A 12,932-nucleotide genomic window follows, 5' to 3' on the forward strand; every position below is an offset into this window, starting at 1 on the left:
CTAACTTTTCCATGTCCTGTTAGTTGTATTGAATTGACCTTGACCTTTATTCATTGAACCATGTGAAACAGCAACATCAATAGTAAAGGGGTCTTGACCTTCATGATATATCTTTCCCATGTGCTTGACCTGTAAATTATATTTCATCGACCTTGACCTTTTTTTGCAGAACCACCTGAACCAGTTATTACAGAAGTGGGGGGAGCTTGACCCAGATATCTGGTGTAAGATTCTGTACATGGAGTACGACCGTCCAGTGGCCAAATTCTACATACTTGACCGAGAGGTCAACATCGACATGTCCTATGAGGAGTTTGATGGAGAGCGGTAGGTTTATCCTTTGACGAAGGTGACAGGTTCTTTGTTTGGTAGAGATAGTTTGTGAGATACTCTAACTCCAGTATATTTAAATAAGACTGTAATTATGAAAAATAAGTTCAATAATTTTACTATTTAGATATTTAAGTCACAGTACTCTTAGTAGGAAACTAGAACCCACAGCTTATATCACTTAGTATACCCCCTCCAAAGAAGTAAGGCTATCTGATCCGTCCCCCTCCAAAGAAATAAGGCTATCTGATCCGTACCCCTCCAAAGAAGTAAGGCTATCTGATCCGTCACCCTCCAAAGAAGTAAGGCTATCTGATCCATCCCCCTCCAAAGAAGGAAGGCTATCTGATCCGTCCTCCTCCAAATAAGTAAGGCTATCTGATCCGTCCCCCTCCACAGAAGCAAGGCTATCTGATCCGTCCCCCTCCCAAGAAATAAGGCTATCTGATCCGTACCCCTCCAAAGAAGTAAGGCTATCTGATCCGTCACCCTCCAAAGAAGTAAGGCTATCTGATCCTTCCCCCTCCAAAGAAGTAAGGCTATCTGATCCGTCACCCTCCAAAGAAGTAAGGCTATCTGATCCATCCCCCTCCAAAGAAGGAAGGCTATCTGATCCGTCCCCCTCCAAAGACGTAAGGCTATCTGATCCGACCCCCTCCAAAGAAGTAAGGCTATCTGAGCCGTCCCCCTCCAAAGAAGTAAGGCTATCTGATCCGTCACCCTCCAAAGAAGTAAGGCTATCTGATCCGTCACCCTCCAAAGAAGTAAGGCTATCTGATCCGTCACCCTCCAAAGAAGTAAGGCTATCTGATCCGTCACCCTCCAAAGAAGTAAGGCTATCTGATCCGTCACCCTCCAAAGAAGTAAGGCTATCTGATCCATCCCCCTCCAAAGAAGGAAGGCTATCTGATCCGTCCTCCTCCAAATAAGTAAGGCTATCTGATCCGTCCCCCTCCAAAGACGTAAGGCTATCTGATCCGACCCCCTCCAAAGAAGTAAGGCTATCTGATCCGACCCCCTCCAAAGAAGTAAGGCTATCTGATCCATCCCCCTCCAAAGAAGGAAGGCTATCTGATCCGTCCCCCTCCAAAGAAATAAGGCTATCTGATCCGTCCCCCTCCAAAGAAATAAGGCTATCTGATCCGTACCCCTCCAAAGAAGTAAGGCTATCTGATCCGTCACCCTCCAAAGAAGTAAGGCTATCTGATCCGTCACCCTCCAAAGAAGTAAGGCTATCTGATCCGTCACCCTCCAAAGAAGTAAGGCTATCTGATCCGTCACCCTCCAAAGAAGTAAGGCTATCTGATCCGTCACCCTCCAAAGAAGTAAGGCTATCTGATCCATCCCCCTCCAAAGAAGTAAGGCTATCTGATTCGTCCATCTGTCTAGAGTTTGTCAAACAAATCACCATTTACCTTCTAAAACAAATGTACGAAACCTGGTACATATGATTAATACCTCATTACAGGTAGTTCTGTGTTTGAAATTTATTTCTGATTTCGTTGAATTTGTCTGGAGTGATGTCCCTGCTGACTAACACCTTCCACACTGATCTTTATGACACTTGTCTAGAACGTCAATACCTTAGACAGTTTTGTTCTTGGGATTTATTTTTAATTTTGCCTTTTCCATGGGAGTTATATGCCCCTTCTCTTATTTGTGTTCACAAATTTTGTACTAAGTAAGTTCTACTAAGGTTTTTAACCAATATTTATGAAACTTTGTACACATTGTCTGCAACGCAGGTAGCTGTGTGCTTTCATAATTATTTTTAAGTCTGGTGCTTTTTTTATGAGTTTTGTGATATTTTTTCATGTGGAAGATATACGAGGCATACATTGCTGAAGTAGTTGATGTATGTGACTTTCCGTTTTAAGTTTCTTAACTGGTGACATATCAGAGGATACATACAATTTATACCCTAGAATGGGTGACATATCAGAGGATACATACAATGTATACCCCAGAATGAGTGACATATCAGAGGATACATACAATTTATACCCTAGAATGGGTGACATATCAGAGGATACAAACAATTTATACCCTAGAATGGGTGACATATCAGATAATACATACAATGTATACCCTAGAATGGGTGACATATCAGAGGATACAAACAATTTATACCCTAGAATGGGTGACATATCAGAGGATACATGAAATTTATACCCTAGAATGGGTGACATATCAGAGGATACATACAATTTATACCCTAGAATGGATGACATATCAGAGGATACAAACAATTTATACCCTAGAATGGATGACATATCAGAGGATACAAACAATTTATACCCTAGAATGGGTGACATATCAGAGGATACATACAATGTATACCCTAGAATGGGTGACATATCAGAGGATACATACAATGTATACCCTAGAATGGGTGACATATCAGATAATACATACAATTTATACCCTAGAATGGGTGACATATCAGAGGATACATACAATTTATACCCTAGAATGTGAACAAAGTGCAGACACTCACTGCTCTCCTAATTAGACCCAATATAATTAGGATTGGGCTTTAAAATTAAAACAAGGGCGTCAGATTCGTTGAATACAAAAATAAATAGTCATGGCATTGCTTCTGAATTGATTAGGTGATTTTTTCTTTAATACCATTGTTAAAAGAAATACTAACTGAACAGCTTTTTATTTCATTTATCTAGGATTGGACTGGGTGTGTTCAGAAACCCGGGGCGAGACTCTGTTACAGAGGAGTATAGGAGCTACATCGGCAAGGTAAACACAGTAATCTACGTCTTACTGAAAGGACATGTTATAAAGAAGTTGCTAATTTATCTCGAGTGACAAGGGTTTACCTGTATTCTTGCCTGTCTGTTCATCCATCCATTCACACTTTTCCTGAAATGCTGCATTTAGTGAATTTTACCATACTTGCCAACTCTCCCTATTTTGCAGGGAGACCCCCAATTTTTTACCCCAAAACTGAGCATTTTCAACCAATTAATTCGCTAAATTATTCCTTTTTTCTAAGATCTGATGATGTCATCTGAAAGAACAGCTCAAAAGATGCTCTTTCATGGTATTATTTTTACCTAGGGTGTAAGTTATTTCGGTCCTGAAATTTGGATCACACATTAGCAACTTGGCAAGGTCAAGAAGTGGGACTTTAACATACACACAATTTATTTTATTTGTGCTTTTAATTCTGAACACACATTATCTCCCCCATGGAAATTTCAAAAAGTTGGCAAGCATGTTTTACATCCCATTACTACTTCACCACACTTGCTAAACTTTAATACCTTGGGACGTATGTTTTGTTATTAGGTCAAAAAACAAATAATGTGTGTTTCAGGTATCCCGATCTATCCTACATTTTACTGCTGACCCTAGATATTTTATCACCTACTTGTAAAGTTCACAGCCACTCATTAAAAAGTACTTTCTTCCAGTTCTGGGAGTCTGACCTTATTCTTGACAAATTAATAGCCATAGTAATGTGTGGAAATGCACTGTAAAATTTGAAATAAAGCATAATATTAATTTACGAAAATCAAAAATTAATATTAAAATAAAATTACTTGCCTACTATCCTACCTTATTTATTCAGGCATGTTACCTGAAACAAACATTTTTTTTGCATTAAATTGTTAAGTCTGAATATGATAAATGCCCCAATGGCCGGTGCTTGTGGTATTTTGCCTTGTTTTATATCGTTAAGCCGAGATGATGGCCTTGACATGATGGTTACTTTTATTGCCGGCTTGAGTTAGCGAAAAGACAAAAATGATGGTTGCCTTAAAATGCAGGATCGCTGTTACGGTAAGATAAAGACCATGACTGTTTTCGTATTACAGGGTTTGAAGTTGAAGAGAGATGATGACGGCAGTATCTTTGCAACCAAAATTGATAAAAATGACATTGTGGTCAAGGATTGGTATGATCCCGCTAATCACTGCTTTTCCGAAGATGTCCTGAAACACAATGGTCATTTACCTCTTGGTGAAGCGGTCAAGGTAACAATTAACACCATTAATCATACTGTATAATCCAACATTTACAACAGTAACTGTATTGTCATTTCTAATGTGACCCGTGTATACTGACATCCTGTCTTATCCAACATTTACAACAGTAACTGTATTGTCATTTCTAATGTGACCCGTGTATACTGACATCCTGTCTTATCCAACATTTACAACAGTAACTGTATTGTCATTTCTAATGTGACCCGTGTATACTGACATCCTGTCTTATCCAACATTTACAACAGTAACTGTATTGTCATTTCTAATGTGACCCGTGTATACTGACATCCTGTCTTATCCAACATTTACAACAGTAACTGTATTGTCATTTCTAATGTGACCCGTGTATACTGACATCCTGTCTTATCCAACATTTACAACAGTAACTGTATTGTCATTTCTAATGTGACCCGTGTATACTGACATCCTGTCTTATCCAACATTTACAACAGTAACTGTATTGTCATTTCTAATGTGACCCGTGTATACTGACATCCTGTCTTATCCAACATTTACAACAGTAACTGTATTGTCATTTCTAATGTGACCCGTGTATACTGACATCCTGTCTTATCCAACATTTACAACAGTAACTGTATTGTCATTTCTAATGTGACCCGTGTATACTGACATCCTGTCTTATCCAACATTTACAACAGTAACTGTATTGTCATTTCTAATGTGACCCGTGTATACTGACATCCTGTCTTATCCAACATTTACAACAGTAACTGTATTGTCATTTCTAATGTGACCCGTGTATACTGACATCCTGTCTTATCCAACATTTACAACAGTAACTGTATTGTCATTTCTAATGTGACCCGTGTATACTGACATCCTGTCTTATCCAACATTTACAACAGTAACTGTATTGTCATTTCTAATGTGACCCGTGTATACTGACATCCTGTCTTATCCAACATTTACAACAGTAACTGTATTGTCATTTCTAATGTGACCTGTGTATACTGACATCCTGTCTTATCCAACATTTACAACAGTAACTGTATTGTCATTTCTAATGTGACCCGTGTATACTGACATCCTGTCTTATCCAACATTTACAACAGTAACTGTATTGTCATTTCTAATGTGACCCGTGTATACTGACATCCTGTCTTATCCAACATTTACAACAGTAACTGTATTGTCATTTCTAATGTGACCCGTGTATACTGACATCCTGTCTTATCCAACATTTACAACAGTAACTGTATTGTCATTTCTAATGTGACCCGTGTATACTGACATCCTGTCTTATCCAACATTTACAACAGTAACTGTATTGTCATTTCTAATGTGACCCGTGTATACTGACATCCTGTCTTATCCAACATTTACAACAGTAACTGTATTGTCATTTCTAATGTGACCCGTGTATACTGACATCCTGTCTTATCCAACATTTACAACAGTAACTGTATTGTCATTTCTAATGTGACCCGTGTATACTGACATCCTGTCTTATCCAACATTTACAACAGTAACTGTATTGTCATTTCTAATGTGACCCGTGTATACTGACATCCTGTCTTATCCAACATTTACAACAGTAACTGTATTGTCATTTCTAATGTGACCCGTGTATACTGACATCCTGTCTTATCCAACATTTACAACAGTAACTGTATTGTCATTTCTAATGTGACCCGTGTATACTGACATCCTGTCTTATCCAACATTTACAACAGTAACTGTATTGTCATTTCTAATGTGACCCGTGTATACTGACATCCTGTCTTATCCAACATTTACAACAGTAACTGTATTGTCATTTCTAATGTGACCCGTGTATACTGACATCCTGTCTTATCCAACATTTACAACAGTAACTGTATTGTCATTTCTAATGTGACCCGTGTATACTGACATCCTGTCTTATCCAACATTTACAACAGTAACTGTATTGTCATTTCTAATGTGACCCGTGTATACTGACATCCTGTCTTATCCAACATTTACAACAGTAACTGTATTGTCATTTCTAATGTGACCCGTGTATACTGACATCCTGTCTTATCCAACATTTACAACAGTAACTGTATTGTCATTTCTAATGTGACCCGTGTATACTGACATCCTGTCTTATCCAACATTTACAACAGTAACTGTATTGTCATTTCTAATGTGACCCGTGTATACTGACATCCTGTCTTATCCAACATTTACAACAGTAACTGTATTGTCATTTCTAATGTGACCCGTGTATACTGACATCCTGTCTTATCCAACATTTACAACAGTAACTGTATTGTCATTTCTAATGTGACCCGTGTATACTGACATCCTGTCTTATCCAACATTTACAACAGTAACTGTATTGTCATTTCTAATGTGACCCGTGTATACTGACATCCTGTCTTATCCAACATTTACAACAGTAACTGTATTGTCATTTCTAATGTGACCCGTGTATACTGACATCCTGTCTTATCCAACATTTACAACAGTAACTGTATTGTCATTTCTAATGTGACCCGTGTATACTGACATCCTGTCTTATCCAACATTTACAACAGTAACTGTATTGTCATTTCTAATGTGACCCGTGTATACTGACATACTGTCTTATTAGACTGATATTGTCTGTCTCGAATGATGTCAGATTAGACAGGTTAAACTGACTTGTATTGTCTGTCTCAAATGGTGTCAGATTAGACAGGTTTAACTGACTATTATTGTCTGTCTCAAATGGTGTCAGATTAGACAAGTTAAACTGACTGATATTGTCTGTCTCAAATGGTGTCAGATTAGACAGGTTAAACTGACTGATATTGTCTGTCTCAAATGGTGTCAGATAAGACAGGTTATACTGACTGATATTGTCTGTCTCAAATGGTGTCAGATTAGACAGGTTAAACTGACTGATATTGTCTGTCTCAAATGGTGTCAGATTAGACAGATTAAACTGACTTATAGTGGTTGTCTCATATGGTGTCAGATTATACAGGTTAAACTGACTAATATTGTCTGTCCCATGGATGTCGGATATGGCCTTTAGGATGTATTTATTGGCATTAACTGAGATATGCTTGAGTGTTATCATTACATGCACAGTTTTATCCAGCAATAATACCATGCCTGGTAATAAGCCCATCCATATCTGTATCTTACTTACAGTATAGTTAAAATGCAAACAAATGCAATTTCATTGTTCTGAAATAATGCAGCCCAAAGTTTGAACTCTTTTGAAACTGCAAAAGTTTCAGAATTATATCATGAGATTGGATGTAATGTATTTGAAGATTTTTGACATGGATGAACTCCGGAGTCAGATGGCTATTAAGCTGAAACAGGGTTGCTATGACGAACACATAAGCCTTCTGCAGCACCAAAGCATTGTGGGTATCAGTTTTGTAAAGGACGAGAGAGAACTCACTGCTACGCCTTGTTGGTTACTGGTCATCAACGTCACCGCCCTAGGACGGCTGAAGGATCCAAGTGGTCAGTTTATCTTATAAATCATATCTGAAATTTTTGAAAAATTTTGCTTGAAACACCATTTTCAATCATTTCCACTGATTTGAATTAATTGAATGCACACCTACACTCTGATTGGCTAAAATTGGAATCAGTAAATATCAGTTTTACCTTTACTATGGGGAAGTAAGTTTTAGCATTTTTTCTGTTGTAAAAAGAAAAGTTGAACTCATTCAACCCTGAAGACACATTTTAACTCTTCAAAATCAAAGGTTGGAATAGTTCATTATGAAATTTCAGGGGTGAATGATTTAATCTTTTAACAATCAATGAATGATAAGGCTAACTGTTATTTATTGGTTGTTAAATTGTTGTGTTTGCAAGGTCTATGAAAAGAATAATTCTTATTTTAGCGATTAAGTCACAACCATTGTCAAGGTTGTGATTTGTGTGTGTAGTGGAATATCAAACATCACACTGACAGAAACAAAATGGCTTCCCAAACAATTCTCATATAATTTTGGTTTGTTTTTGCAGTTCTCTGAAAAAAAATTAAAAAAATCTCATGACAAAATCACTTTTTGTCACTTACAGTAAAGAACCAGGTTCAGCAGATGCTGGCTGAGATGACAGTGCTTCAGAAAGAGGATAAAGTTGAGGAGGAGAAAAGAAGGAAAGAGGCAGAGATCAGAGTAAGTTAAACATTCAGTGGCTCTGTACCATTGTACAGCTGGGTGGTAGGTAGCATGTTGTAATTATGTGAAAGTTAAACATACAGTGGTTCTGTACCATTTTATAGCTGGGTGGTAGGTAGCATGTTGTAATTATGTGAAAGTTAAACATACAGTGACTTTGTACCATTGTACAGCTGGGTAGTAGGTAGCATGTTGTAATTATGTGAAAGTTAAACATACAGTGGCTTCGTACCATTGTACAGCTGGGGGGTAGGTAGCATGTTGGAATTATGTGAAAGTTAAACCTACAGTGGTTCTGTACCATTTTATAGCTGGGTGGTAGATAGCATGTTGTAATTATGTTAAAGTTAAACATACAGTGGCTTCGTACCATTGTACAGCTGGGGGGTAGGTAGCATGTTGGAATTATGTGAAAGTTAAACCTACAGTGGTTCTGTACCATTGTACAGCTAGGTGGTAGGTAGCATGTTGTGATTATGTGAAAGTTAAACATACAGTGGCTTTGTACCATTGTACAGTTGGGTAGTAGGTAGCATGTTGTAATTATGTGATATACTTAGTAATAATCACATTTGAAATTTTCTATGCCAGATAATTTATGTTAAAGGATTAATCCAAAGTCAACTTTAATCTTCTGCCTAATACTGTATTTTGCCATAAGATTGCTTAAAAATCTCCCCATATAACATTCTTTAGGATCATGGATAATTTAAGAAAATTCACTTTTTGTTTTTCTTATTAAATCATTAATAAAATCTCTTCTGTCATGTCATGGATTTAATGTGTTCCCCTCAGTGATGTTAGTATTTTATAATTACTGTTTGATGAAAATACTAGGAGCAAATTTGTAAATGAATACTGACAATGATGTCACATTTGCTATCAAATGACTTTACAAACTGATTATATCTGATTTTAAGTTTTCCATATCTACACCTTATAATTTATTTCATTTTGAAAATCTAAGTGGAGCTGGTGATGACAATGGTAGTTCCCCATAGACCTTACCGTTGTTAATTTTCGTTCTTGTGAAAACCTTAACATTATGATCAAATGACTTTACAAACTGATTATTTCTGATTTTAAGTTTTCCATATCTACACCTTATATTTTATTTCATTTTGAAAATCTAAGTGGAGCTTGTGATGCCAATGGTAGTTCCCCATAGACCTTACCGTTGTTAATTTTCGTTCTTGTGAAAACCTTAACATCATGATCCTATGACTTTACCACAGAACTGTGAGCCTGGAATGGGAGCTGTTATATATGACATTTTGCGGATAATTTTTCAGCACAAGACAAGAGACTGGTCGAAACGGAATTTACGACAGGGCGTGATGGGGATAGATGCCCCTCTGAGGAAAACCAGATTGGATCTGAGGCAGAAAGGGGAAAAAATAAAAGGAAACATGTCATACAGCTGGGACGAACAAAACTTCGGTAAGCCATCAATTGATTAGCAGTCTGGTCATAGTCATATATTACATATACTACGTAGCTCAGTGGAACTCAGAATCACTCTTCGGAAAGGTTGGTTGTGTGGCGCAGTGGATAGCGCACTCGCCTTTCAACAAGACGACCAGGGTTCGATTCTCTGATGGGATATGAAAGGTATTGGGTCATCTGCCAAACCACAGGTTTTTTATCCCCCGTAAACTCCAGTTTCCTCCCACTCTAAGACCTATGCACTGCATGCTACCATCTAGGCCTACTATGATTTTATAGAAGTTGTTTTGCATGCTGTTGTAAAAAGTTAAATTTTTAACTCAGAATCATGGTAATCTATATATGTTAAGGCATAATTGATTAAGGCATGATGCAGTGCAATGACACCAAGATGTAAAACACCTTTGCGGGGCATATGAGAAACATTACGCTTAGTCAAAAGATTAAAATCATTGGTCAATTCCAACCAATGGGACCAGCCTGTTTCCAAAGGCTTGATTTTGGCTCCAGTGCATTCCGTCGATGGAACCATTGGGCTTAGTCTCCCTCTTGTCAGGCGTCACTGGACCTAATATAGCTTTACTGCCCTTCAGGTAATATGTCCCCTCATTCTGTCCTCAGTGCTACTCACTCCAAAAGGCTAGGTGTGTCAAAATGTCAGTTTCGCTACAACCTCCTCTTTGCCAGGCAGTTGAACATTTCGCGACTTGAAATTCTTGTTTTAAGAGAGCCTGCATAGATTCAGCTTGAAGTGGCTTCCTTGCCTTGATTTCCCTTTGTTTTGCTAGCTGGTTCAGCTGACATTTTAGATGAGACAGACCCTCTGGATTGCAACAGAGCATATCTACCTGAATCTGTCTGCTGTTAGGTCGATGACCTCTATCTCTTCAGAAGCTCTAGACGAGTGGTGGTGACGAAGTGTGTTGCTGCCTCTCATTTTATTAGTCAGCAGATCTTATATTTTTATATGCTTTCGCATCTAGCGTTGTCGGTCAATGGATTATGGGAAACCATTTTGTTAGGTTCAGGAAACTTCAATGAGTGTTTGTCCCCTTGGTTACTGTCCTTCTGTGTATGATTCAGCCTGGATGGTTGATTCTCTTACCCTGGACAGGTGTATCCGCACTTTTACCGGTGTGAGATTTCCTTGTCTCACCCCTGGGTGGTGTGAGATATCCAGTTTCTCTTCCCCTGGACAGGTGTATCCGCACTTTTACCGGTGTGAGATTTCCTTGTCTCCCCCCTGGGTGGTGTGAGATATCCAGTTTCTCTTCCCCTGGACAGGTGTATCCGCACTTTTACCGGTGTGAGATTTTCTTGTCTCACCCCTGGGTGGTGTGAGATATCCAGTTTCTCTTCCCCTGGACAGGTGTATCCGCACTTTTACCGGTGTGAGATTTCCTTGTCTCCCCCCTGGGTGGTGTGAGATATCCAGTTTCTCTTACCCTAGACAGGTGTATCCGCACTTTTATCGGTGTGAGATTTACTTGTCTCACCCCTGGGTGGTGTGAAATATCCAGTTTCTCTTACACTGGACAGGTGTATCCGCACTTTTACCGGTGTGAGATTTTCTTGTCTCACCCCTGGGTGGTGTGAGATATCCAGTTTCTCTTCCCCTGGACAGGTGTATCCGCACTTTTACCGGTGTGAGATTTTCTTGTCTCACCCCTGGGTGGTGTGAGATATCCAGTTTCTCTTCCCCTGGACAGGTGTATCCGCACTTTTACCGGTGTGAGATTTCCTTGTCTCACCCTAAGGTTGAGACGGGGGGATTCCCATATTCATAACAATAGTATGACGTCACTTAAACAATACAATTACGTCACGTCAACAATCCATCAACGTCACGTCAACCCTGAATTTAACCTGTAACGTTAACATTACAATATGTATATGATACATAATAGGAGAACATGGTAAGAGAAAAAGAATCAATCACCCCCTTGGGGGTGAGATAGGGGAATCTCAACCCTCGGGGAATGATTCTTAAGCTGCCAAACACGAGGCTGTGCCAAGTGTTTGGCGACTGAATAAATCTCCTCCCTCGGGTTGAGATTCCCCTATCTCACTCACAAGGGGGCGAGATATTCTATTAGTCTCTGCTGTAGTGAGACAAAATCACATTCTTGGTCATTATTACGGAAATAGGGGGTTTTTTTTGTGTTTTTTTTATGAAGTTTCTTAATCATAAAACTCTCCTTGTTGTACACTGTATATTCAATAAAAAGATATCTACTGTTATTTTATAATAACTTGTCTTTGTAATGTTTAACAGTTGGTAAGGAGAAACAGATCAACCTGTCAGGACTACAGGACGAGTATGAGGAGCCAGAATCTATGTTTGGTGGGCCACGAAGGTCAACACGCCAAGGTAAAGGAACTTCTGCATTTAACTTCAAAGTTATTATAAGCCTGCATTATATAATATTTAACAATTTTAATCAGAGAAAGGTGTACGTATGCTATATTTATCTAATGAAGGTGACACGGTAACACGGTAACACCTACTGGTTGTGATATATAACCTGTCTAAATGTAATCCATACTTACCAACTTGAATTTTTTTTTTAGAAATACAAGTTAAATAGCTTTAAAATGTATAAATCATTTAGAATTCATGTAATTACCTGCTATCATTTCAAAAATATAACATTGTGAGATAATTTGGGTTACTTGTATTTTTTAGTAAGACCTTGTTTAAATCCTCGATGACACATGGCGAGTTACGCAACATATATGATATGATTCCGTTTTATTTCAAAGGGTAAATTGTTGTTGGCAACATATTAAATTTGTACTCTTTCAGTGAAACAAATTAAAAATTCATTTTATAAATTTATTTAGAATTTGTGATCCTCTAGATCTGCCAATACAGGATAAGAAACACATAATTATGCTGCCAATCCTCCAGTGGCATGGGCACTTTTTTATTTTTATTTTTTTTATTTTTTTTTCAAGTTTTTTTTCTCCACAATTACAATACATTTAACATGACATTTACATACACATGCACTCTCACACACACACACAC

General features: G+C 38.1%; 1 protein-coding gene across 1 annotated transcript in view; it reads left to right on the plus strand.

The window, feature by feature from the left end:
* The window catches only part of LOC110464901 (myosin-IIIb-like), a 45,623-nt gene that overhangs the window by 28,414 nt on the left and 4,277 nt on the right, over positions 1-12,932 (plus strand). The window contains exons 23-29 of the mRNA XM_021520364.1: positions 170-327; positions 3,012-3,084; positions 4,167-4,325; positions 7,586-7,784; positions 8,355-8,452; positions 9,748-9,895; positions 12,177-12,272. Coding sequence (XP_021376039.1) covers positions 170-327; positions 3,012-3,084; positions 4,167-4,325; positions 7,586-7,784; positions 8,355-8,452; positions 9,748-9,895; positions 12,177-12,272 — 931 coding nt within the window. The remainder of the gene's footprint in view (positions 1-169; positions 328-3,011; positions 3,085-4,166; positions 4,326-7,585; positions 7,785-8,354; positions 8,453-9,747; positions 9,896-12,176; positions 12,273-12,932) is intronic.

This window comes from Mizuhopecten yessoensis, unplaced genomic scaffold (genome assembly GCF_002113885.1).
Source record: "Mizuhopecten yessoensis strain PY_sf001 unplaced genomic scaffold, ASM211388v2 scaffold11041, whole genome shotgun sequence".
NCBI classification, from domain to species: domain Eukaryota; kingdom Metazoa; phylum Mollusca; class Bivalvia; order Pectinida; family Pectinidae; genus Mizuhopecten; species Mizuhopecten yessoensis.